This window comes from Pan paniscus, chromosome 20 (genome assembly GCF_029289425.2).
Source record: "Pan paniscus chromosome 20, NHGRI_mPanPan1-v2.0_pri, whole genome shotgun sequence".
Classification (NCBI taxonomy): domain Eukaryota; kingdom Metazoa; phylum Chordata; class Mammalia; order Primates; family Hominidae; genus Pan; species Pan paniscus.
Genome location: NC_073269.2, coordinates 46,009,866 through 46,037,493, shown reverse-complemented (window position 1 = coordinate 46,037,493; position 27,628 = coordinate 46,009,866). Strand labels below are relative to the sequence as shown.

Genomic DNA, 27,628 nt, shown 5'->3' with positions numbered 1-27,628 from the left:
TTTGTCGAACTGTATTTTTGTACCCATTAATTATCTCCACTTCCTCTCCCCTCCACTACCTTTCCCAGCCTGTGGCACCTATCCTTCTACTCTCTATCTCCATGAGTTCAGTTGTTACATTTTAGCTCCCACAAATGAGTTAAAATATGTCAAGTTTGCCTTTCTGTGCCTGGCTTATGTCACTTAATATAATGTCCTCCAGTTCTATCCATGTCATTGCAAATGACAGGATCTCATTCTTGTTTATGGCTGAATAGTACTCGGTTGTGTATATGCACCACATTTTCTTTATCCATTCATCTGTTATGGACACTTAGGTTGACTCCAAATTTGGGCGCTTGTAAACAATGATGCAACAAACATGGGAGTGGAGATGTCTCTTCCATATACTGATTTTCTTTCTTGTGGATATATACCTAGCAGTGGGATTCCTGGATCATATGGTAGTTCTATTTTCAGTTTTTCTTTTTATTTTTTTTTTTTTCTTTAAAAGCAATTTATTTCTGATTACAAAGTACAGGTGAGGAGCACGGGCGATGCCTGTAACCCCTTGGTTGTGCATCTTCCCAGTCTATTTCTGCTTCTAGAAATACCCTGTGTACAACAGCAAGCTCATGCTGTCCCCAAATGCTTGCACATTCTAACAGCTGCAGAGTATATGACCAGGTGGAAAGTCCAACAGATGCCCCACTCACAAGATAGGGCCCTCCAATCAGTCTCCTGGCTCCCTTTCACTCATAGTAACTGGTTGCTCTTCCTATTGGTCATAGATAAATGACACCTGCACAATTCTCCGAGTGCTTTCAAGCAACGTCGGGAGGCAGTGACTAAGACCCTTTCCTTGCTCCCAGCTTCCTATGTCCCAGGCTGCCTGTGGCACCTGGACTGCTGCTGCCCCTGGGTCCCGTACATTCCAGGGCGACAATGGAGGAAAGGTAGGCAACGCATGAGGAATTAACAGTCTTTATTGGGCTCAGACCAGGAGTCCGTGGGTCTTGAGGACCTCTGTGTATTTGTCAATTTTCTTCTCCACGTTCTTCTCGGCCTGTTTCCGTAGCCTCATGAGCTGTTTCTTCTTCCGGTAGTGGATCTCGGCTTTCTCTTTCCTCTTCTCCTCCAGGGTGGCTGTCACTGCCTGGTACTTCCAGCCAACCTCGTGAGCTAGGCGCCCCAGATAGGCAAACTTTCTTGTAGGCTTCAGATGCACGACCTTGAGGGCAGCAGGAACCACCATCCACTTTTTCTTGTCGTAGGGCGGTGGGATGCCGTCAAACACCTTGAGACGGTCCAGAGCGGCCTGGCCTCGCTTGGTCTTGTGGGGCAGCATACCTCGCACGGTCCGCCAGAAGATGCGGCTGGGGGCCCGGAAGTGGTAGGGCCTCGGGAAGGGTTGGTGTTCATCCGCTTGCGGAGGAAAGCCAGGTACTTCAACTTGTTTCTGTAGAAATTGCTAGAAATGTTGATGCCTTCACAGCGTACGACCACCACCTTCCGGCCTGTTTAGCCACAATGGCCGCCAGGCGGCCCAGGAGATGGCCTCGACCATCAAGCACCAGGACCTGCACCTCCGCCATCTTCGGCAGCCGCTTGGGAAAAGCTTTTTTTTTTTTTTTTTTTTTTGAGTTGGAATCTCGCTCTGTTGCCCGGCTGTAGTGCCGTGGTGCGATCTCTGCTCACTGCAACTTCCATCTCCATGGTTCAAGCAATTCCCCTGCCTCAGCCCCCGGAGTAGCTGGGATTACAGGCACACACCACCATGCCCAGCTAATTTTTTTGTGTTTTTAGTAGAGACGGGGTTTCACCATGTTGGCCAGACTGGTCTTAAACTCCTGACCGCAGGCAACCCACTCGCCTCAGCCTCCCAAAGTGCTGGGATTACAGGCATACAGGCATGAGCCACCGCGCCCAGCTATTTTCACTTTTTCTGAGGAACGTCTATACTGTTCTCCGTAGTAGCTGTACTGATTTACATTCTCACCAACTGTGTACGAGGGTTCCCTTTTCTTCACCTCCTCACTAGCATTTGTTATTGCCTGTCTTTTGGATGAAAGCCATTTTACTTGGGGTGAGATGATATTGTAATTCTGATTTGCATTTCTCTGATGATCAGTTATGTTGAGCACCTTTTCATGTGCCTGTTTGCCATTTGTATGTCTTCTTTTGAGAAATGTCTATTCAGATCTTTTGGCCATTTTTAAATAAGATTATAAGTTTTTTTTTCTTATTGAGTTGTTTGAGCTCCTTCTATATTCTGGTTATTAATCTCTTGTCAGATGGAGAGTTTGCAAATATTTTCTCCCATTCTGTAATACATGTTTGGTGTACAATTGAATACATTTTCACATCTCATTCAGTGGCTGGGATACTGAGGTGAGTAAGACAGATTGTTACCTGTCCTTGTGGAATTTGTGGTCATGGTAATAGTCTCTGAAGGTGGTCCTGGTTTTCTGGGGGTTTTCAAGACAAACATTTTAGGTGTAGGAAAATATTAGAAAGTCTATTTACAACCACTTTTTTTTTTTTTTTTTTTTTTTTTGATATGGAGTCTTACTCTGTTGCCTAGGCTGGAGTGCAGTGGCACCGTCTCGGCTCACTGCAACCTCCGCTTCCTGGGTTCAAGAGATTCTCCTGCATCAGCCTCCTGAGTAGCTGGGAATACAGCAGCGTGCCACCACAAGCGGCTAAATTTTTTTGTATTTTTAGTAGAGACGGGGTTTCACCATGTTGGTCAGGCTGGTCTCAGACTCCTGACCTCGTGATCTGTCCACCTCGGCCTCCTAAAGTGCTGGGATTACAGGTGTGAGTACAACCAATTTTGTCTCATCCTTTAAGCATTTCTGTCTTAGCGTATGTTTTATATTGTGCCTATTAATACTGTACAGTTTGTAAATTACCACTGTATCCGTATATATGTACACACACACATACATACAGCGGAGATGCAGCTCATGGATGTGATAAAAAATCTTTGAGGACGGCCGGGTGCGGTGACTCACGCCTGTGATCCCAGCATTTTGGGAGGCCGAGGCGGGCAGATCACCTGACGTTAGGAGTTCGAGAACAGCCATGGTCAACATGGTGAAACCCCATCTCTACTAAAAATACAAAAAATTGGCCAGGTGTGTTGGCGGGCACCTGTAATCCCAGCTACTTGGGAAGGCTGAGGCAGGAGAATTGCTTGAGCCTGGGAGGCGGAGGTTGCAGTGAGCTGAGATCCGCCATTGCACTTCAGCCTGGGCAACAAGAGTGAAACTCCGCCTCAAAAAAAAAAAAAAAAAAAAAAAAAAAAATTGAGGACCTCTGTCCTAGAGTGGAGGGTAGACACATAACCTGGACAATTTAAGATAAGGTAATATTTACTATAATAGAGGTATCACTAGGCCTCATGGAGCTGAGAGAGCAGAGGTTATTGAGGGAGTTTAGGATGTCATTAGTGGTTTTGTGAAGGAGAGGACAGTAAAGCTAAGATTTGAAGGAATTAATGGAAGTCTGGAACTCTGGAAATGACATTGTGGTGTAGTTTAAAAATTAGGCAACTGGGTTGGGCACAGTGGCTCACACCTGTAATCCCAACACTTTGGGAGACCGAGGTGGGCAGATCACTTGAGGCCAGGAATTCGAGACCAGCTTGACCAACATGGTGAAACCCCCTCTCTACTAAAAATACAAAAGTTTGCCAGACATGGTGGTGCACACCTGTAGTCCCAGCTACTTGGGAGGCTGAGGCACGAGAACGGCTTGAACCTGCGAGGTGGATGTTGCAGTGAGCTGAGATTGCACCACTGCACTCCAGCCTGGGCAACAGAGCAAGACCCTGTCTCAAAAAGAAAAAAATTATGCAACTGGCTGTGAGCAGCATGCAGATTTAAAAAACACAGCACTAATAGCCCCCCAGAATCCCCCGCATGCCTTCCTTCCAGTCATTGCCTCCCTGTGGCATACTATTTTACAAAAAGGACGGTGACAATCAATGTCTCCCATTCCCCCTGCTCTTCTGATCATGTACCACTCCCATTCCAAGAGCTGGAGTCTGTAACCACTCCTCTTGATCCTAGGCATCAAGACAACCAAGAGAGTATGGTAGAAATGACACTATGTGACTTCTGAGGCCAGGTCACAAAAAGGCAACACAGCTTCTGCCTGGTTCTCTTTCTTGGAATGCTCACCCTTGGAACCAAATTGGTATGGAAGGAAGCCCAGGCCGCATGGATGGTTCACATGAGTGTATTCTGGCCAGCAGCCAGCATCAACTGCCAGACATATGTGTGAGGAAGCCTTCAAGATGACCCCAGCTCCAGTCACTATCTGACTATAGCCACACGAGAGACCCCAAGAGAAAGCCTGAAGTGCAGTGACACTATCATAGCTCACTGCAGCCTCAAATTCCTTGGCTCAAGCAATCCTCCCACCTCAGCCTCCCTAGCAGCTGGGACTACAGGCATGTGCCACCACACCCGGCTAAATTTAAAAAAAAAATTTTTTTTTTTTTGAGACAGAGTTTCATTCTTGTGACCCAGGGTGGAGTGCAGTGGCACAATCTCAACTCACTACAACCTCTGTCTCCCAGGTTCAAGCAATTCTCCCACCTCAGCCTCCTGAGTAGTTGGGATTATAGGCACCTGCCACCACGCCCAGCTAATTTTTTATATTTTTAGTAGAGATGGGGTTTCACCATGTTGGCTAGGCTGGTCTCGAACTCCTGACCTCAAATGATCCACCTGCCTCAGCCTCCCAAAGTGCTGGGATTACAGGTGTGAGCCACATTGCCTGGTCTTTTTTTTTTTTTTTTTTTTGTAGAGACGGGGTCTCACTATGTTGCCCAGGCTGGTCTTGAACTCCTGGCCTCAAGTGATCCTCCCACCTTGGGCTCCCAAAGTGCTGGGATTACAGGTGTGAGCCACAGAACCTGGCCTGGGTTTTCCCTTTGATCATGATCTCTGTGCTTGGGCCCATCCTTTGAGAGTTTAATGTTGAACACATTTTGTCCTTTGAGGATGGTGTAGTGGACATTGGTTATATTTGCCTGCTCAACATTCATTTCCTTTTTTGGCCCCAGCACCCGATTCTTCTACCCTACTCTTGATCTGTGTGCTTTTAGTGCAGCTCAGCCCACTTTCTGGCTCTTTAGAGGTGAGCCCATAACCCAGGCCTAGCTAATAAGAACATTACATTTCCTTGACCACAATGATTGTTCAGAAATGCGCCTGTGATCCATGTCTGGCCAATGACAGCCAGCATGTGCTTCTGATGGGATAATAGGAAGGGGTACTTGTGGGTTTCTAGCTGGTGGAATCTAAGGCCAGAGTTGCTGGGGGCCATTGTGAGGGGAGAATGAAGACAACAGAATGAAGGCAGAGAGGAAAGCTGAGCTGAGAGATGGAGAGAAAAAGAGGGAATCCTAACTGTTAATACCTCCTGGATCCTTAGGTCCAGCTGTGCCTAGAGGCAGACTTAGCCTGTTTCAAGTAGCCTATAGATACCATTTTTGCTTAAGACAATTAGAACAGGGTTTTCTGTCATTTGTAGCCAAAAGAGTCCTGGCAAGGGGCTCTGCACATGGATTTTCTCAAAAAGCCTCAATCAACATTTCCATTTGCTGGACTAAATCCTCAGGTGGGGAAGGTGGTAAAACATGGCACAGTGGTTCTCATAGAGTGAAATTGGACCAGGAGCCTCTGAATCATCTGGCCTTGTGAGAAATGCAAATTCTCAGCCCCAATTCTAGTGAATCACAGACTCTACCAAGGGGTTCCAGCAGGAGTGTTTTCAGAAGCCCCCAGGAGTTGTGTGCTAAGGTCTGAGCAACACTGCAGTAGAGCCCAGTGGTGAAGGAAGAGCACATGCTCTTGAGGTTCAGGTTGCATCTCTCCCTCTGTCTGGCTCTCTGATTTTAGGTAAGTTACATAAATTATCCTGTCTCACAGCTCCCATCTGTAAAATGGTTCACCTTCTATTTCATAATGCCATTATGTGGAATATTCAGTTAATAGAGGCAAACACTCAGAATAGCGCCTGGTACATAGTCCACGCTCAATTAAAGTTAGATTTATGGCTCTCAGAATTTATCCAACATTGGAAAAGCCACCTTGGAGGGCTTCTTAAAACAGGGATTACTGGTCCCTCCCTGTGCCTTAGAGTTTCTGATTCTTACCAAGGGGGGGCCTGAGAATGTGCACTTCTAACCAGCTCCCTGGTCAAGCTGATGCTGCTGGTCTGGGGATCTGGCTTTGAGAACCACTGAGTTAGATATTTCTGTTATTGATCTCCAACTCCTTTCTGGTGGTTCGTCAGTTACCTCAGGTGCTCTGGAATCGCTCTTTCCGCTGAGTCAGGCCTCTGTCTTCTCCTCTCCCTCCCCTCTGGCATCAGTTTTGATAGTTGGATTCCTCATGGCTGGTAATTGGAGCTCTGAGCCTGGCTTTCCGCTGAGAGTAGCCCCAGCCTCCACCTGTTCAGGGCACCTGATTGATGGTTCCTTCAGTTGCAAGTGTTCCTTTTTTGGCAGCCTTCAGAACTGTCTCCAGCTTTCTTATATAAGCAGATGTCTTTCCTCCTAAACTCTGGGAGGCTGCAGTTGCCACATCACTTCTGACACTGTGGCTGCTCATTCCAGTCCTCATGCAACCCCCATCGCAGGCATTTCTTTGCCTCACTAATACAAATGGTTTTAAATGCAGGGCCAATTAAACCTCCTCCAACAAACAGCTCTGTAACTTGGCACTGCTGGCTGGAGCAAAAAGGTCAGAGTGACTAGAGGTGACAGGAGAGGGGGAGAATGGCAGGAGATCAGGTCCAAGGTAGGCAGAAGATGGTTTGTACAAGGCTTTATATATCACGGAATGAGCTAGGACTTTATCCTAATAGTGGTAAAAATTTTTTAATCATTTTAAAGAATTGTGAAATATAGCATATATGTGTATACCTATACACATACACACGTGCACATTTGTACATATAAATAGAGTCAAAAAATTATACAGTGAACACACATGTAGCCATCACATAGCTAAGAAATGGGACATTACCAGTCAAAGACATCTCTAGCATTTGTGGATCCTGGACAAAGAGTACAAATGGAGGCACCCTATCTATAGCTTACTCCCTTCTCTTGCCTTCCTTGTTGATGTCCTGTACCCCTAAGGAGTTATTCATGCATGTATGTGGATACCAAGCCTGCACATTGGAGCTTGGTGCATGTACCCCACATCACCTCTTGCCTACCCCTTGGGTTTGGGGTGTGCGTACCAGCATGATCTGTTCTGGGTGTTAGGTAGAAGATGGACTAGGAAGAGGCCCAAACAGTTGCTGGAAGCAGGTTTGGGAACATTTGAGTAGGGAAATCTAAGGAATTGGTACTCTGAGCATGGCCTACAATTGCATTGTTCAAGAAGATAGCCACTTATCTTCTTGAAGTTAAATATGGCTATTTATGCTTAATCAAAATGAAATAAAATTTAAAATTCACTTTCTTAGTTACACTAGCCACATTGCAAGTGCTCAATAGCCACATGTGGCTAGTGGCTATTACATTGGACAGGGCAGAGATAAACATTTCTATCACTACAGGTGTTTTACTGGACAATGCTAGTTAGGAAAGAGAAGTGCTATGGGTTCTGGAAGAAACGAAATGTTACCCTTACACTGGAAAAAAAGCAGGCAACAGAAACGTCCAGTGAAAGCAACCAGATGTCAGACTGAGCACACAAAGCCTTCAAAGTAGCCATTATAAATCTGTTCAAATAACTAAAGGAAACCAATTTTTTTTAAAAAAGGAAAGGAAAGGTATGGTCAAATAAAAAATATTGCTAAAAAGTTAGACATTATAAAATAGAACCAAATGGAAATCGAGAGCTAAAAGTATAATAACCGAAATGAAAAAATATACTAGAGAAGCTCAATAGTAGATTTGAATTGACAGAAGAAAGAATTAGCAAACTTGAAAGTAGAAATAAGGCTGGGTGCGGTGGCTCACGCCTGTAATCCCAGCACTTTGGGAGGCCAAAGCAGGCGGATCATGAGGTCAGGAGATCGAGGCCATCCTGGCTAACATGGTGAAACCCCGCCTCTACTAAAAATACAAAACTTAGCCAGGCATGGTGGCACACACGTGTAGTCCCAGCTACTCAGGAGGCTGAGGCAGGAGAATCGCTTGAACGCAGTGAGCCAAGATTGCGCCACTGCACTCTAGCCTGGGTGACAGAGCGAGACTCCATCTCAAAAAAAAAAAAAAAAAAAAGGAAAAAAAAAGAAAAGAAAATAGAAATAATGCAATCCAAAGAATGGGGGGAAAGAACAAAGATAAAAAAATAAATAGAGCCCTAGAGAAATGTGGAACACCATTAAGCAAAACAATAGGAATGGCAGAAGGAGACAAAAGAGAAAGAAACAGAAAAATTGTTCTAATAAACAGTGGCTTAAAACTTTCTAAGTTTATTGAAAAACAATAAAATACCTATCCAAGAAGCTGAATGAACTTCAAGTAGAATGAACACAGAGACACACACACACAGACACATCTTGGTAAGAATACTGACAGCCAAGGACAAGGAAAAAAAAATTGAAAGCAGGAAAAAGAAAATGCCTTGTCACTTACAAGGGAACCCCCAGTAAGAGTAACAGCTTCTTCTCACGATAAAATTAATACGCTTGTAATGCTGGCACTTTGGGAGGCTGAGGCAGGTGGATCACCTGAGGTTGGGAGTTCGAGACCAGCCTGACCAACATGGAGAAACCCTGTCTCTACTAAAAATACAAAATTAGCTGGGCGTGGTGGCGCATACCTGTAATCCCAGCTACGAGGGAGGCTGAGGCAGGAGAATCGCTTGAACTCAGGAGGCAGAGGTTGCAGTGAGCCGAGATCGCACCATTGCGCTCCAGCCTGCGCAACAAGAGCGAAACTCGGTCTCAAAAAAAAAAGTGTATAAAAAATAATTAAAGCAGTGCATTCCTGGGTTTATAATGTTTGATGCAATATGTATAACATCTAACAAAAAGTGGGAAAAGGCAATAGAGCTTCATAGGAACAATGTTTCTATATCTCACTAGGATTAAGTTCGTATAAATCTGAAGCTCATTTTGATAAGATGTATATGATAAGCCATAGAGCAACCATGGAGGAAATAATTCAGAAATTAGTGAAAAAATCAGTAAAGAAATTAAAATGCTATATTAGAAAACTTTCACTTAATATAAAAGAAAACATAAAGGAGGAATAGAAGAGCAAAAAAGACATAAGACATAGAAAAGAAAAAGTGAAACGGCAAATGTAAATCTAACTATATCATTAATAACTTTAAAAGTGAATGGATTGAATAAATCAAAAGGCAGAGACTTTCAGACTGTATTAAAAAACAATATCCAATGATATTCTGTGTACAGAAGACAAACTTTAGATTCAAAGATACAAAAGATTGAAAGTAATAGAAAGAAAAAAGATATATCATGCAAACAGCAACCACAAGGAAGCTGGAACAGAGATACTAATAATGCAAAATAGACTTTAAAAAACGTTACCAGACATAAGAAATATGTTATGATCTACAGGTCACTGTATCAGGAAGATGTAACGATTATAAACACATAGGCATCCAACAACAGAGCCCCGACATGCATTAAATAAATACTGACAGAAATGAAGAAATACACAATAAGCAACAATATTTGGAGATTTTGATACCCAACTTTAAAAAAATGTTGTAACTATATGAGATGATGAATATATTAATTAGCTTAGTTGTGGTAATCATTTCACAATGTGTATCAAAACATCACATTGTACATCTTAAATATATACAATTTTTATTTGTCAGTCGTACCTCAAGTCAGGAAAAAAATAACGAATAGAACAATTGGGCAGAAAATCAATAAGGAAATAAAACACTTGAGCAACACTATAAACCAACTAGACCTAGCAGATATCTGTAGAACAGCAGAATTTGTATTCTTCTCAAGTGCACATGGAACACTGTCCAGGATAAACCACATGCTAGGCCATAAACCTTGATAAATTTAAAGGAGTAGAAATACAATGCATACTTTCTGATAACAACATAATGAAATTATATATAAATAAAAGACAGAAATCTGGGGAACTCACAAGTATGTGGAAATTAAACAATGCACTCTCTTTTAAATTTTAATTTAATTTAATTTTAAGTTCTGGGATACATGTGCAGGATGTGCAGGTTTTTTACATAGGTAAACCTGAGCCAAGGTGGTTTGCTGCACCTGTTAGCCCATCACCTAGGTATTAAGCCCCGCATGCATTACATTTGCTATCCATCCTGATGCTCTCCCTTCACCCACCCCCAGGCCCCAATGTGTGTTGTTCCCCTCCCTGTGTCCATATGTTCTCATAAACAATGCACTTTTAAATAACCAAGAGGTCAAAGAAGAAATTAAAAGGGACATTAGAAAATACTTTGATATAAATGAAAATGAAGACATAATATACCTTATAACTTGTAGGATACAGCAAAAACAGTGCTTAAAAGAAATCTGATAGATGTATATGCCTATATTAAGGAAGTGATTGAAAATAACCTAAATTTTCACCTTAAGACACTGAAAAAGAAGAGCAAGCTACACATAAAGCAAGTAGAAAAAGAAAATAATAAAAGATTGGAGCAGAAATAAGTGAAATAGAGAATAGAAAAACAATAGAGAAAATCAACCAAACCAAGAGTTGACTCTTTTACAAACCAAAATATTGGCAAAACATTGGCTAGATATACCAGGAAAAAATAGCAGACTGGATTACTAGAATCAAAAATGAAAAAGGGACTTCAAAATATACAATGAATTATTATTTATTATAATTACCATTTTATGCAACAGATTACTAAAGTTTATTCTTCCTGTCTAACTGAAACTGGACCTTTTGATCAACAGTTTCCCTTTCCCCATCCATCTTCCTCCCCAGCCTCTGGTAATCACCATTTTACTCTCCACTTCTGTGAGTTTGACTCTTTTAGATTCCATGTATCTCACATATATATGGAGTCTATTTGTCTTTCTGTGCCTGGCTTATTTCACTTATCATAAATGTCATCATGAAAAATAAGTATGTGAGGTGACAGATTTATTAATTTGTTTTATTTAACCATTTAACAATATAAACATAGCAAAACATCACATTGTACCCCATAAATATATATATAATTATTATTTTTTCAATTAAAATTTAAATTTTTAAAAAAAGAAATGAAAGAGGAGACATTACTACCAACCTTATAGAAATAAATGCTACGAGCAACTATTTGCTAATAAACTAGATACTTGAGATGAAAAACAAATTTCTAGAAAGACACAAACTACTGAAACTGAGTCTAAGAGAAATAGGACATCTACATAAATCTATAGCAAGCAAAGAGAGTGAATTAATAATCTAAAAACTACCCACAAAGAAAACCCTAGGCCCTTCACCACTGACCCTACCAAACATTTGAAGAAGAATTAATATCAATTCTTCACAAAGGTTTCCAATAAATAGAAGAGGGAACACTGCCCAACTCATTCTTAAGGCCAGTATTACCCTGATACCAAGACCAGGCAAAGACACCACAAGAAACCTACAGCCCAATATCTTTTTACCAATACAGATGCAAAAATCCTCAAATAAATACTAGCAAATGGAATCCAGTAATATATAAAAAGAAGTACGTACCATGAAAAATGAGCTTTATCACAGGATGAATGCAAGATTGGTTTTACATCCCCAAATCAATTAATATAGTATATCCTATCAATTGAATACAAAACAAAAACCACATGATCATCTCAATAGATACAAAACAAGCATTTAGCAAAATCCCATTCATGGTAAAAACTCTCAGGAAGTTAACAATAGAAGAGAACTTCCCCAACCTGACACTGGGGCCTCTACGAAGCACATCTAACATCATACTTAGTGAAAACAGACTGGATGCTTTCCCCCGAAGATCAGGAACAAGGCAAAGGTGTCTGCTTCCACCACTTCACCACTGTACTGGAGGTTCTAGTCAGGATAGGCAAGAAAGGAAAAAAAAAAAAAAAAAAAAGCATCCATCCAGATTGAAAGGAAGAAGTAAACTCTTTGCAGATGACATGATCTTGTATATAGAAAAATCCTAAGAAGTCCAGCAAATAACTGTTAGAACTATTGAACAAGTTCAGCAAGGTTGCAGGATACCAGGTCAATATATAAAAATCAATTGTATTTCCATATGCTTGCAACGAATAATCTGAAAACGAAATCAAGAAAACAATTCCATTTACAATAGCATCAAAACCAATAAAAAATTCGGAATAAATTTAGCAAAAGAAATGCAAAACTTATACTCTAAAAATGGTGAGATTTTGTTGAAAGAAATGAAAGAGGATTTAAATAAATGGAAAAAAATCTCTCTTGTATATGGATCAGAAGCCTTGTATTGTTAAAATGGCAATACTCCCTAAATTGATCTACAGGTTCAGTGGAATCCCTGTCAGAATCTCAGCTGACTTTGTAGAAATTGGCAAGCTGAATGTACAATTCATATGGAATCGCAAGGGACCCAGAATAACCAATATAATCTTGAAAAAGAAAAGCAAAGTAGGACTGGCACTTCCCAACTTCAAAATTTACTGAAATTACTTTTGTACCAACCTAAGGCAAAAGTAATCAAGACAGTGTGGTACAGACATGAAGACAGACATATAGATCAAAAGGATAGAAGTAGAATCTATAAATAAAACCACGTGTCTACGGCCAACTGACTTTCCACTAGGTTGCCAAGATTACTCAGTGGGGAAGTAATAGTCCTGTTAACAAATGGTTCTGGGACAACTGGATGGCCACATACAAAAGAATAAAGTTGGGCTCTTATCTCAAGTTTGTGTCATTTTAAAAAACAACTTCATTGAGATGCAATTCACAAACCATAACATTTACCCATTTAGTATACAATTCAATAGTTTTTCATATATTCACAGATATGGACAACAATCACCATGATCAATTTTAGATTTTCATCCCCTCCAAAAGAAACCTTATGTCTTCAGCTATCATCCCCTGTCACTCCATCCTCCCCATCCCTAAGCCACCATCTACTTTCTCTCTATAGGGATGGGAGAGCTGCTGTCACAAACCAAGGAACACGTGGAGCCACCAGAAACTGGGGGAGGCAAGAAAGGATCCTCTCCTAGAGCCTTTAGAGGGGGTGCAGCCCTGCCAACACCTTGATTCCTGACTTCTACCCTCCCCTCCAGATTTGCAAGACAATACATTTCTGTTGTTTAAACCACCCAGCTTGTGGTCCTGTAATTGCAGCAGCCCCAAGTTAACACAATCACTTTCTACCCTTAGTTAGAAATCAGCTTGTTATGCCTCTTACCACAGGGGATACAAATTCAACCCATCAGTAGTCCTTCCCAGCTAATACCAGCTCTCTAAGGTACCTGTGTCTGAGCTACTAACGCTCATACCCCTAACCATTATGGTGAGTTTTCCTATAGCAATTCCTCGATCCTCTCATGAGAGCTGACCACTCTGCTTTAACAGAAATGTTTTAGAACTTTTGTATCTCAAAGTGAAGGAGTGTGGCTGTCAATCTGTTTACTCCCAGAATACCCACATCCCTTAAGATTTTCCCTTCCTGGGTTCTTAGCAATTGGGGTAAACACTTGCTTTACATGTGTGTGACTGAAGAGTTATTCTAGTGACCTTTTCAGAAGACAGAAGATCTGTTCCAAGAAGGCTAGTCATTTCTGCTATCCAGAAACAACTAGCTGGAATCCTTAACAATCTCTTTCCAATAAAGTAAAACATTAAAGTGACAAGGTTGTTTTTTTTTTTTTTTTTTTTTTTTTGAGAGGGAGCCTTGCTTTGTTGCCCAGGCTGGAGTACAGTGATGTGATCTTGGCTCACTGCAACCTCCGTCTCCCAGGTTCAAGCAATTCTCCGGCCTCAGCCTCCCAAGTAGCTGGGATTACACCATGCCTGGCTAATTTTTGTATTTTTAGTAGAGACGGGGTTTCACCATGTTGACCAGGCTGCTCTCGAACTCTTGATCTCAGGTGATCTGCCCGCCTCGGCCTCCCAAAGTGTTGCGATTACAGGCATGAGCCACCGTGCCTGGCCTGAAAATGACAAAGTTTTTAAGTACTGAAGAATATAAAACAAAAAGCAAAACTTCCCCCAACCCTTTTTTTTTGTAAAAAAAGAAGTCTCATTGGGAAAAAAAAATTAATGCCCAGAACATCATGTGTATCGAAAAATAATATAAATATAACTGGCCATAGTTGTGGATGCCTGTAATCCCAGCTACTCGGGAGGCTGAGGGAGGAGAATCACTTGAACCTGGGAGGCAGAGGTTGCAGTGAACTGAGATTATTGCTCCACTGCACTTCAGCCTGGGTGACAGAGTGAAACTGTCTCCAAAGAAAAAAAAAAAAGGAAAATAATATAATTAAAAGTATTTATACAGTGCTCTATGTGTGTCAGGCACCATTCTAAGGGCTGCATACATTTTTTTTTTTTTTTTTTTTTTTTTTTTTTTTTTTTGAGACGGAGTCTCGCTCTGTCGCCCAGAGACTGGAGTGCAGTGGCGCGATCTCGGCTCACTGCAAGCTCCGCCTCCCGGGTTCACGCCATTCTCCTGCCTCAGCCTCCCGAGTAGCTGGGACTGCAGGCGCCCGCCACCACGCCCGGCTATTTTTTTGTATTTTTAGTAGAGATGGGGTTTCACCGTGGTCTCGATCTCCTGACCTCGTGATCCGCCTGCCTTGGCCTCCCAAAGTGCTGGGATTACAGGCGTGAGCCACCGCGCCCGGCCACATTTTAATTTATTTAATTATCATGACGTTTTTATTTAGTTATCACAACTTTATGATGTAGACATTAACTGTTATTATCTCAATTTCCCAGATGAGGAAACTGAAGCTCAGAGAGGTGAATCACTTGCTCAAATTCATCCAGGTAGAAGTTGCAGAGATGGGACTCTCATTTAGGCTAACCTCATGGTCCAGGCCCTTAACCACAACTGTGTCATCTCAGGTGGAGGAAAGAGAGAAGTGAAGCGCCTGGGGGCTGGTTGCAGAGAGGAAGTGGCTAACGTTACCCCAGCACTTCTTGACACTTCCACTGAGACATGCAGCAGAAGGGACCAGTTTCCAGTCACTCTTCCCACTTCCCACTGAAGTCACCCTCCAGGTCCCCCTTTGCTTTAACCAAGAGGCTTCAAACTGTCAAAGGAGAAGGCATTATAAAAGTCAAGCCAGGCGTGGTGGCTCACAGCTGGAATCCCAGCTACTCAGGAGGCTGAGGAGGGAGGATGGCTTGCAGCCAGGAGTTCGAGGCCAGCCTGAGAAACATAATGAGACCTCATTTCCTGAAGAAAAAAAAAAAAAAAGAAGAAAGAGAGCAGGTGGGGTGGTATGATGTTCTCTGAACATCTCTTCCCTGGGACTCCTCTCTTGGCACCCTTTCCCCTGAGCTTTAGAAGAGTGCCCAATTTTTTTGTCCATCAAGCAGTGTAATAAACCTACTCTTAAAAATTAAGACAGTTCGGCCGGGCACAGTGACCCATGCCTGTTAATCCCAGCACTTTGGGAGGCAGAGGCGAGTGGATCACGAGGTCAGGTAATTGAGACCATCCTGCCAACATGGTGAAACCCCGTCTCTACCAAAAATACAAAAATTAGCTGGGTGTGGCGGCGCGTGCCTGTAATCCCAGCTATTCGGGAGGCTGAGGTGGGAGAATCACTTGAACCCGGGAGGCGCAGATCGCAGTGAGCCAAGATCACGCCACTGCACTCCAGCCTGGCAACAGAGCGAGACTCTGTCTCAATAAATAAATAAATAAATAAATATTAAGACAGTTCATTAAGCAGACGTGGAGACGGCCTGGAGTATGATAGGATTTTAGGATTGTTTTTTAAAGGCAGGAGACAAAGTTGTTAATCACAATTTGCCCATTATGTAGACTCTATGTGAATACAGACATGGAGAGGGCCAGGGAAAGAAGGAGACAGTTGCTTTGGGCATTGTAAGAAAACTCACTCTTCAATAGATGCTCTCTCTCTCTCTTTTTTTTTTTTTTTTTTTTTTTTTTTTTTTTTTTTTTGAGACAGAGTCTCCCTCTCTCGCCTAAGCTGGAGTGCAGTGGTGCGATCTCGGCTTACTGCAACCTCCGCCTCCCAGGTTCAAGCGATTCTCCCACCTCAGCCTCCTGAGTAGCTGAGCTGGTATTACAGGCGAGGGCCACCACGCCTGGCTAATTTTTGTATTTTTAGTAGAGACAGGGTTTCACCATGTTGGCCAGAGTGGTGTCGAATTCCTGACCTCAGGTGATCCTCCAGCCTTGGCCTTCCAAAGTGCTGGTATTACAGGTGTGAGCCACCGTGCCCTGCCTTCAATAGATAGTCTTAAACAAAAACCTTAACAAAATAATCAGAGATATTGAGGGTTTTAAAAGAAATCTTTAGCATTTCAAAGGTTTGGACGAGGGGGATTGGATACATTTTTAAAATAAATTTTTTATTTTAGAATGGTTTTAGATTTACAGAAAAATTAAGGAGACAGTACAATTACGATTTGTCGGAATGTATAGCAGAATTTGCCCATAAAACCTTCTAGGACTTTCTTAGATCTTTTACTTCCTTTGTAAGTTCTTCTTTGGTTATTGGTCCATTCAGACTTCCTATTTTTTCGTAGACTAATTGTTGCCATTAAAACTTCCATGAAGAATCTTCCATTTTCATCTTCATTAAAATTTTTAGGTTTAAAAAAAAAAAAAAGAACCCTCTGCCTCCCCAGGCCCCTGGGGATCCAACCCTCGCTCCTCATTGGACATCAAGGATAAGGGGCGAGGCTTCAGCGCTGAGTGACATGTTGAAAGTCTAGCGGGGAACTTGGACAGAACCTCTTGTTAGAAAGCAGGTTGGGGCGGCCGGGTCAACTCGTGTTTCCCGACCAGTTTGTGGACCTAGGAAACAGGGGTCCCTGTGCACAACAGGAGTGCTGCCCACCGGCAGGAGATGGCACAGAGGACCACAGCCTGGCTCAGTTCCCCTGCAAACATCATCCCAAGCGCCCCGCGCGCTTTCATGGGATGTTCGCGGAGCGCCCCCTGGAGCTCAAAGGCTGGTGGTGACCCTGGAGTTAGGCATCTGGGCTGCTTAATACATTCATTTCCCAAACTCTCAGGACATGGCTTAGCCCCAGGCTTCTAGGATTGCTCCCCAGGATCAGTTCCCACTTCCCAGTCAAGTTCCACCACCACGACCCCTTGCTTCACCGGGGGGTGAGATGCAGCTCACCAATTCCTCCGAAGACAGACATCCCTGTTACATGTAGGGAACAGCTTTTGTTGTTGTTGTTTTTTTAAAAAGCTCCCACCACACCTGCCACCAACAATTCTCAATGTTTTGTTTTTCTTAAATGTTCATGCAAACAGAATAACAAAGTAAACAACCGTGTACTCACTATTTCACCGCTTAATACAGTCGTTTATTAAATTTCAGAAGTAAGCTATGCTCACCATAAAAAATGCCTAAACATTACGAAAGTCAAAAGCAAAACTCCAGGCTGTGGTCTTATCCTCCAGCTCATAGGGTCCCTTCTAGAGAACGTGGTTGTATTTGCAAATCTGCACTCAGAGGATGGGTGGGTTACAAGAGAGCACTCTATACCAGGGGTCCCCAACACCCCCGCTCCCCACCCCCACAGACGGGTACCCATGGTGGCCTGTTAGGAACCAGACCGCCACAGCAGGAGGTGAGCAGCGGGCCAGCCAGCAAAGCTTCATCTATATTTGCAGCCACTCCCCATCGCTGGCATTACAGCCTGAGCTCCGCCTCCTGTCAGGTCAGCTCGGGCACTAGATTCTCACAGGAGCGCAAAGTCTATTGTGAACTGCGCATTCGAGGGATCTAGGTTGCATGCTCCTTATGAGAATCGAATGCCTGATGATCTGTCACTGTCTCCCATCACCCCTAGATGGGACCATCTAGTTGCAGGAAAACAAGTTCAGGGCTCCCATTAGATTTGACATTATGGTGAGTTGTATACTTATTTGATGATATATTATAATGTAATAATAATAGAAATAAAGTGCACAATAAATGTATTATGCTTGAATTTTCCCCAAACAATCCCCCACCCCAACCCACCCACCCCACCGCTGCCGTCTGTGGAAAAATTTTCTTCCACGAAACCAGTTCCTGGTGCCAAAAACACTGGGGACCGCTGCACCTCACAGTTCCGCAGCTGCTACCTTCCTGGTTTATCGATACATCTTGCGGCCTCCAGGTCAGCCCCTGCAGCTTTACCTTCTTCTTGTTTATAGCTGCATAGACTTAGATGTTCAGAGAATAGTCCAGTCTCTGTTCCATCCAGCTTTAGAGCCTCAGCGTTTCTTCACATCAGTCACTTACTTATTAATTATTTAAAGGTTCTTGCTTCTTCTTCCTGAAACTAAAGAAGAGGTACCTGATCAAGTTGAATTTCGCAAAGGTGAGTAGTGACTTTTACAGCTAACTCCTGGGATTGGCTGGTGGAACTCAAGGCCTCCAGCCCTCACTAAGTTCTCTTAGGGAATCATTCATTCCTTTAAGATCAAGCTAGACATTTTTTTTTTTTTTTTGAGACAGAGTCTCGCTCTGCCACCCAGGCTGTAGTGCAGTGGCACGATCTTGGCTCACTGCAACCTCTGCCTCCTGGGTACAAGCGATTCTTCTGTCTCAGCCTCCTGAGTAGCTGGGACTACAGGCACATGCCACCACACCTGGCTAATTTTTTTGTTTGTTTGTTTTTTTAAGTAGAGACAGGGTTTCATCATATTGGTCAGGCTGGTCTCGAACTCCTGACCTCGTGATCTGCCCATCTCGGCCTCCCAAAGTGCTGGGATTACAGACATGAGCCACGGCGCCCGGCCGAGCTAGACATTTTTTTAAAAATTAAGACATTATTATTATAATTTTTTTTTGAGATGGAGTTTCACTCTTGTTGTCCAGGCTGGAGTGCAATGGTGCAATCTTGGCTCACTGCAACCTCTGCCTCCTAGGATCAAGCGATTCTCCTGCCTCAGCCTCCCAAGTAGCTGGGATTACAGACATGCACCACCATGCCCGGCTAATTTTGTATTTTTAGTAGAGATGGGGTTTCACCATGTTGGTCAGGCTGGTTTGAACTTCTGACCTCAGGTGACCAAACCACCTCGGCCTCCCAAAGTGCTGGGATTACAGGCGTAAGCCACTGTGCCTGGCAACAGACATTATTTTTTGGAGCAGTTTGAGGCTTACAGAAAATTGAGCAGGTAGTACGCAGTTCCCATATACCACTCAGCCCCTAATACCTTTCCCTATCATTTTGGTCTAAATTTATTTGTTTTTTAAAATTGTATGACTTTATCTTGTACAATATAATGTTTTGAAGTATGTATACATTGTGGAATGGTTAAATCTAGCGTATTTATTTATTTATTTATTTTTTGAGATGGCGTTTCACTCTTGTTGCCCCGGCTGGAGTGCAACAGCGCAATCTCGGCTCACTGTAACCTCTGCCTCCAGGGTTCAAGCGATTCTCCTGCCTCAACCTCCTGAGTAGCTGGGATTACAGGCAGGTGACACCACGCCTGGCTAATTTTGTATTTTTAGTAGAGATGGGGTTTCTCCATGTTGGTCAGGCTGGTCTTCGAACTCTCGACCTCAGGTGATCCTCCTGCCTCAGCCTCCCAGAGTGGTGGGATTACGGGTGTGAGCCACTGCACCTGGCCAAATCAGCTAATTTAAAGAAATGTGTTACCTCACATAGTTATCATCTGTTTTTTTGTGGTGAGAACACCTAACATCTACTGTCTTAGCATTTTTCAAGAATGCAATATATCACCATTAATTATGGTCATCCTGCTGTTCAATAGATCTCTTGAACTTATTCCTTCTATCTAAATGTAATTATGCATCTTTTGACCAGCGTCTTCCCAACCCCCCTTTACCCCCAGTGACCCCAGATTCCTTTAACCACCATTCTACTCTCTACTTCTATGAGGTCCACTTTAAAAAATGTATTTATTTTTTCAATTTTTTTAATGTATTATTTATTTATTTTTTTTTTCAGACGGAGTTTCCCTCTTGTCGCCCAGGCTGGAGTGCAATGGTGCGATCTTGGCTCACTGCAACCTCTGCCTTCCGGGTTCAAGCGATTCTCTTGCTTCAGCCTCCTGGGTAGCTAGGATTACAGGCGCCCACCACCATGCCCAGCTAATTTTTTTTTTGTATTTTTAGTAGAGATGAGGTTTCACCATGTTGGCCAGGCTGGTCTCGAACTCCTGACCTCAGGTGATCCACCCGCCTTGACCTCCCAAAGTGCTGAGATTACAGGCGTGAGACACTGCGCCCAGCCTTATTTATTTTTATTATTTTATTTCAGTAGGTTTTTGGGGGAACAGGTGGTGTTTGGTTACATGAATAATTTCCTAAGTGGCGATTTCTGAGATTCTGGTGCACCCATCACCCAAGCAGTGTACATTGTACCCAATGTGTAGTCTTTTATCCCTCACCTCCATCCCACTCTTTCCCCTGAATCCCCAAAGTCCATTGTGTCATTCTTATGCCTTTGGATCTTCATAGCTTAGCTCCCACTTATGAGTGAGAAAGTATGATGTTTGGTTTTCCATTCCTGAGTTACTTCACTTAAAATAATGGTCTCCAATCTCATCCAGGTTGCTGCAAATGCCATTATTTCATTCCCTTTTTATGGCTGAATAGTATTTCATGGTATGTGAGATATATATATATATATCTCACATTTCCTTTATCCACTTGTTGATTGATGGGCATTTGGGCTGGTTCTATATTTTTGTAATTGTGAATTGTGCTGCTATAAACATGTGTGTGCAAGTATCTCTTTTGTGTAATGACTTATTTTCCTCTAAGTAGATACCCAGTAGTGGGATTGCTGGATCAAATGGTAAATCTACTTTTTGCTCCTTAAGGAATCTCCACTGTTTTCTCCAGTGGTTGTACTAGTTTACATTCCCACCAACGGTGTAAACGTGTTCCCTTTTCACACATGCACAACACCTATTATTTTTTGATTTTTTGATCTTTGATTTTGTTATTTTTTGATTATGGCCATTCTTGCAGGAGTAAGGTGTAAGTAAGGTGTCAGGTCCACCTTTTAGGATTCCACATGTGTGTGAGATCATGTGGAATTTGTCTTTCTGTGTTTGGTTTATTTCATTTAACATAATGTCCTTTAGGCTCATCTATGTTGCAAATGACAGGATTTCATTTTTTAAAATTATTTTTTAATGGCCAAATAGTACTCCATTGTGTATAAATCACACTTTTTGTTGTTGTTGTTTTTAGATGGAGTCTCGCTCTGTTGCCAGGCTGGAGTGCAGTGGCGTGATCTTGGCTCACTGCAACCTCCGCCTCCTGGGTTCAAGCAATTCTCCTGCCTCAGCCTCCCAAGTAGTTGGGACTACAGGCATGCGCCACCACACCCAGCTAATTTTTGTATTTTTAGTAGAGACCAGGTTTCACCATGTTAGCCAGGCTGGTCTTGAACTCTTGACCTCAGGTGCTCCACCCTCCTCGGCCTCCCAAAGTGCTGAGATTACAGGCGTGAGCCACTGTGCCTGGCCTATTATTTTATTAAATACTTTCTTACCCTTTTCTCTCTCTTTGCCTTCTGGGACCCCAGTAATTTGAAAATTTGGTTGTTTTATGGTATCATATGCCATGAAGGCTTTTATCATTCTTTTAAAATTCTTTTTTATTTTTGTCTTCCTGGGTTATTTCAAAAGATGTGGCTTCAAGTTCTGAAATTCTTTTTTCTACTTGATTTAGTCTGGTGTTGAAGCTTTCAAATATATTTTGTATTTCATTCAATGAAGTCTTCATTATAAGAATTTGTTTGGTTCTTTTTTATGTCTATCTCTTTGGTAAATTTCTCATTCATATCCTGAATTGTTTTTCTGATTTGTTTGTATTTTTTTTCTGAGTTCTTTTGTATCTCACTGAGCTTCTTTAATATCATTATTTTGAATTCTTTACCCAGGTATAGTCTCTGTATGATTTATTTGGCTGTAAGCAACATCAGTAGAGTTATTTCCTCCGTGGCTTAAGGTGCAGTTGTTGGTGGAGGCTGTGAAGCTTTTCTGGGATAGGGGATGTCAGGTGGGCCGGTTTTCGGGCCCAGTGGTGGCAGTGGTGAGCCTGTCCTTGAGCCCCAGGGTGGTGTACGCTGGCACAGGTTTAGCAGGTTTAGGTAGGCCAATTCCCAGGCTTCCAGGTGGCTTTCTTGGGTGCTGGCATTGCCAGCCATAGGCCAGGTAGGTGCGTAGTTCCTGGGGCCACTGGGCAGCAAGGGTGGCATGGGCAATGGCAGTAATATTGGCAGGACAATCTAGCTCCCAATCAGCTTGTGCTAGTGTTGGTGATGGCTGCGACGGGCTGAGCAGGCCAGTCTCCAGGCCTGTAAGTGGCACATGCAAGTAGATGCCACCTGAGGTGGTAGTGGCCAGCTAGGTGTGTTCAGCCTCAGGCCCCTGGGACTATTCTCATCTCCTGGAAATGCTTGTGCATCAGTTTAAAATCACTTCTTTGCTGTGATCTAGGGAGCCTAGTGAATGTCAAATCCCTTCAGTTCCCAGAGATAGGTGATTTAGGATGCCGTGGAAGCTGCAAAAATTTGGGTGCTCACTGCATGGAAAAACTCCTTCCAGGGAGAGTCTGTAGACTTACCACTAGAGCAAGCAAGGGCAAAAGGCTTGGACAGTGTCTGAACTCCCATTCAGGCTCCCAAGGATCCAGCATTTGTCTGCCCTGTTGACTTCCAGATACAGGCTGGTTAAAAGCATGACTATCAAGCAGCAGCTGGAAGAGTGTGCTGGCAAATCCTTTTTGAGGAGTAAGTGGGAGCTGTGCATTTTGACCCCTTCTCTGCACTGCTCCGGTTGGGGGAGTGTGGTGGAGGAAGGCTAGCCCTGAAGTGCTTGTGTGCCTGCTTAAAACCACCTTTTTCTTCTGTGAGCTAGGGAGACTCACATATGCCTAATCCCTTCCATTTCCAGAGCTAGGGGATTTAGGATGCAGTCCCTTGAGTGCAGGTATAAAAGTTGGGGCGCTCAATGTGTGGACAAACTTCTTCCAGGAGGAATTGATAGACCTGGATTTATTGCTGGGCTGAGCTGGGGTGAAGCCTTGGGTGGCACCTAGCTTCTGTTCAGGCTCTTGTAAGTCAGTAGTTTACCTACCTAGTCAACTCCCTGATGCAGGCTCGTTAGGAACTTAACCATCAACAGTTAGGGTGCTATATGTGTGGTTCACTGCTTCTCTCCTGGGGGAGAAGCTGGGAACTGGGGATTCCTTCCTGATTGTATGGCTCAGTGCCCAGGGTGGGTTTAGTGTTTCTGAGTGCTTCAGCTTTTGCTGCCTGTTTGATAAGACATCTTTTTATTGTCTTTTCTTCCTTTTCTTTTCTTTTTTTTTTTGAGATGGCATCTTACTCTGTCGCCCAGGCTGGAGTGCAGTGGTGCAATCTTGGCTCATGCAACCTCCGCCTCCCGGGTTCAAGCAATTCTCTTGCCTCAGCCTCCCAAGCAGCTGGGACTACAGGTGCCCACCACCACACCCAGCTAATTTTTTGTATTTTTAGTAGAGACAGCGTTTCACCATGTTAGCCGGGATGGTCTTGATCTCCTGACCTCGTGATCCACCCACCTTGGCCTCCCAAAGTGCTGGAATTACAGGCGTGAGCCACCGCGACTGGCCTGCTAAGACATTTTCTTAGTTGCCTGGTGTGTAGGAGTCTCTCCACTCACTTCTGACTTTCTTCCAGAGAGAACTGATCTAGGCACAGATGTTTATTCAGTGCATCAGTCAGGAACCTCCTATGTCACTGTGTTCCTGGCGTCACTTCTCTGAATACAATCTTTAATGCTGAAATTTGGGTGAGGAGGCACTCAAATGGAGTTCAGAAAATGCAGGCAATGATGAAAGGTAGGGGAGTTCCTTTATTGTTTTTTCTACAGAAAAAGATAAATTCCCAGCCCCTGATCTACTTAGACTGGGGTCAAACCATTAAAGATGTGTGGAAATATGTCTCAGTGGGTCAGATCCAGACCTCCCCTAGAAGTGATGTGTAAGAAGTTACACTGAAGATTGGAGCTGGTCATACTCAAGGCATACTGGAAAAAGATATTGATTTAGGCTGCTGGTGTCATCTTCCCCTGGCAAGTCATAGATCTTTACAAATTCATCTATTTCAAAGAGAGTGGAGGCCCAAGGAGGATTTGAAGCCCCCAGACATATCTGTTCAATGTCATATGACTGAGAATCCCAGGATGAAACCCTCGCAGAGGCGCTGGCTCCTCCAGGATTCTTGATACCAGAAGGCTCACGTAGATCATGGTCATTTGCATCAGAGATTCCAGGACTCACTGGACGAATGTTTGCAGTAGTTATGGCTGAGGGAGTCTCCTCCTTCTTCACTGAAATTGTCTGGTTTGCTGGTCCTAGTGATGGCTGTGTCTGCATTTGCTGCCGCTGCTGCCTCTTCCATTTGGCACGCTGGTTCTTGAACCAGATCTAAGGAGGGAGGAGGGGGGAGGTTAATCATGGAGGTTGAGTATAAAGGGGCATCCTCATGTTCCTCAGGAATTCGGTTTTTTGGTGTGAGAGAGAGTCTCACATTTATTGGAACAAGGGAAGCCCTTTCTACCCTCTGCTGTCCTGGGTTTCAAGGGAAAAGTGGGTGTAGGATTGTACTAGCAATGGGTGGAATATGACCTAGATCGTGATGTATTAAATAGAAGGGTGTTTTTATTAGTGGTGTATTTTTTTTTTTTTTTTGAGACAAGGTACCACTCTGTCACCCAGCCTGGAGTGCAGTGCTGCAATCATAGCTCACTGCAGCCTTGAACTCCTGGGCTTAGGCAATCCTCCTATCTCAGTCTCCCAAGTAGCTGGGACTACAGCCATGTGCCTCCATGTCTGGTTAATTTTTAATTTTTGTTTGTAAAGACATGGTCTTGCTATGTTGCCCAGGCTGGTCTTAAACTGGGCTCAAGCGATCCTCCTGCCTCCACCTCCCAAAGTGCTGGGATTACAAGTGTGAGCCACCATTCCTGGTGCCCAGAGAAAGTATTTTAAAGTCAGAGTATGGGGTGAGAGTTTAGCTTGGGTCATCTTTAGGGTTCATCCAGGTGTTCTCCCATGAATACTTTGTGGGAACTTAGTGACAGGCATCTGGATGACTGCGATGGTCCTGATTAAGCAGAACCCATCCTGAATACACAAGAACAGACCCAAATGGGAGTATCTGAGATCCAGCCTCAAAGAGTCCTGTGTAGCATGGTGGGTCTGGAGTTGGAAAGGTCTGAGTTCAAATTCCAGCTCTTGTGTTTATAATGCTTGGAAGACAGCCCTTCTATGTGAGCTTTAGTGTTCCTCAATAAAGTGGGTGCTCATGACAATAAAAATATAAAGTGCTTAACATCTGTCCTTACACACAGCAATTGCCAATAAATAGGAACTGTTATAACAATGATCAAAAGTGTGTGTGAAGCTCTGGGTTAGGCGTGCTACCTACAGACACACTTGGGAACAGACCTTTACTACGGATAGATCAAGTTGTAGCTTTGAAGCCAGTTTCCCCATTGTAGCCAAACTTGGGTGCATGGTCTTTTCAAGCAATTCTCTCAATGCTGTGAGTTGTTTGGAGAGAAATCTTGTGCGTGGCCGACGATAACGCCTTGGCCCTTCTGCAGAGGGAACAGATAAAAGGCTTTCATTAAAAAAATTCAGAAGAAAATGAGGAGAGTACTACATCAAGGGAACACCTGTGGGACCAAAGAATCTGAACAATAGCCTTGAGCCCTAGACCGTCCCTCTGACAGAGCCTACACAAATGAGAAGGAACCAGAAAACCAAATCTGGTAATATGACAACACAAGGTTCTTTAACATCCCCAAAAAATCACATTAGTTCATCAGCAATGGATCCAAACCAAGAAGAAATCCGTGATATACCTGAAAAAGAATTCTGAAGGTCAGTTATTAAGCTAATCAAGGAGGCACCAGAGAAAAGTGAAGCCCAATTTAAGGAAATTAAAAAAAAAGATACAAGAAATGAGGGGAGTTTTTACTGTGGTTTAGAATATAAATAAGACCTCATCATCTAGTAAAACCTGACTCTCATGGTCATCTATTTTATAGGAAAGTTTCTATTTTCAGGATGCTCTTATTCCTCATGCAAATACATGGAAAAAAAGAAGCCAACATGCTGCCCAATTATCGCACAGTGAAGACAAGTGATCAGGCACATGGGTTTCTCTTAGTGTCTCAGCATTTGTTTAGACACAAGGGGAGAACAAAAATTTACAGGACATTGAAGAAAAATTCTCAAACAGGAAGGGGACAGCAAGAAAGGGAGAGAGGGAGAGACAGAGATAAAGAGAGAGAAAAGAAAGGGAAGGTGGAAGAGAAAAAGAAAGAAGAGGAGGAAGAGGAGGAAAGCAGCAAATAACCACATTTTTTCTTAAGAAAAGAAATAAGGCTGGGCGCGGTGGCTCATGCCTGTAATACTAGCACTTTGGGAGGCCAGGGAGGGTGAATCACTTGAGATCAGGAGTTCAAAACCAGCCTGGCCAACATGGTGAAACCCCATCTCTACTAAAAATATAAAACAATTAGAAAAAAATTACAAAAAAAAAAAGAAAATCTATAAATGTTAAAATTAATATGCTCGGATAAAAGATATTGCACTCATACATCAAGAAAGTCTTGAAAAGAAAGGAAAACCTGATAAGACAAATGTTCTTTGAAATCAGTAGCTAAAAAGAAACCCTTAGGCAATAATAGAAGAGTTGGAAGACAAAGCTATTCCAGGAAGTAGAAAAAATATACAAAAGTGGACAAAAAGAGTGAAAAGGTCAGAAAAAAATAAGATCTCTGCTCAGGGATGTCCAGCACTAGCAATATTTATGTGACTAAAAATATCTCTGACTAAAAAATGTTTCAGAGAGTATCATGAAAATATTTATTTAAAAAAATTCAAGATTTGAGAGATGAGGCACAGGGGTTTCCAGAATGAAGACATTCCACGATGAGCACAATCAATGAACAAAAGGATCGTTGTTGCAAAAATATCAGAATACCAGGAATATATAGAAATTTCCAGAAGCTTCTAAAGGGAAGTAGAATTTCCATCAAAGGAATGGTAATTAGAATTCTACTGGTCTTTAGAAAAGCAACACTGCACATTGATAAGTTATAGGAGGTAAAATCGAGGAAGGATGTGGCTTTGAGTTTAAAATCATCTACCAAGCTGAGAGGTCAATATGTAAAATCGACTAATTAGTATTTTTGTAAGTTTAGTATTAAACAATAGGAAAATGTATTAGAAGAGCCAGGTACAAGTTTTGATAAGTGAGCTTGTTGATGCATAATTTTTCTATTAGAATCAAATCATTTTAAGAAGTTAAAATAAAATGTAACAAAAATTACATTTATGTCCCCAGCCAAGAAATACACTTTTTTTGTTTTTGAGACAGAGTCTTGCTCTGTTGCCCAAGCTGGAGTACAGCGGTGCAATCTCAGATTGCTGCAACCTCTGCCTCCCAGGTTCAAGCAATTCTTGTGTCTCAGCCTCCCAAGTAGCTGGA

The 27,628-nt window shown here is 42.8% G+C and overlaps 1 protein-coding gene and 1 pseudogene across 1 annotated transcript; both read right to left on the bottom strand.

The window, feature by feature from the left end:
- Positions 1-947: 947 nt before the first annotated feature.
- Positions 948-1,820, bottom strand: LOC129394726 (large ribosomal subunit protein uL13-like; annotated as a pseudogene).
- Positions 1,821-22,722: 20,902 nt separating this feature from the next.
- On the bottom strand, positions 22,723-25,772 carry LEUTX (leucine twenty homeobox). Its single transcript, XM_034945642.3, has 2 exons — positions 25,576-25,772; positions 22,723-24,552 (listed from the first exon to the last, which is right to left on the bottom strand). The coding sequence occupies exons 1-2, from the start codon at positions 25,642-25,644 to the stop codon at positions 24,115-24,117; spliced, it is 507 nt and encodes a 168-aa protein (XP_034801533.1). The 5' UTR covers positions 25,645-25,772; the 3' UTR covers positions 22,723-24,114.
- Between the last annotated feature and the right edge of the window lie 1,856 nt (positions 25,773-27,628).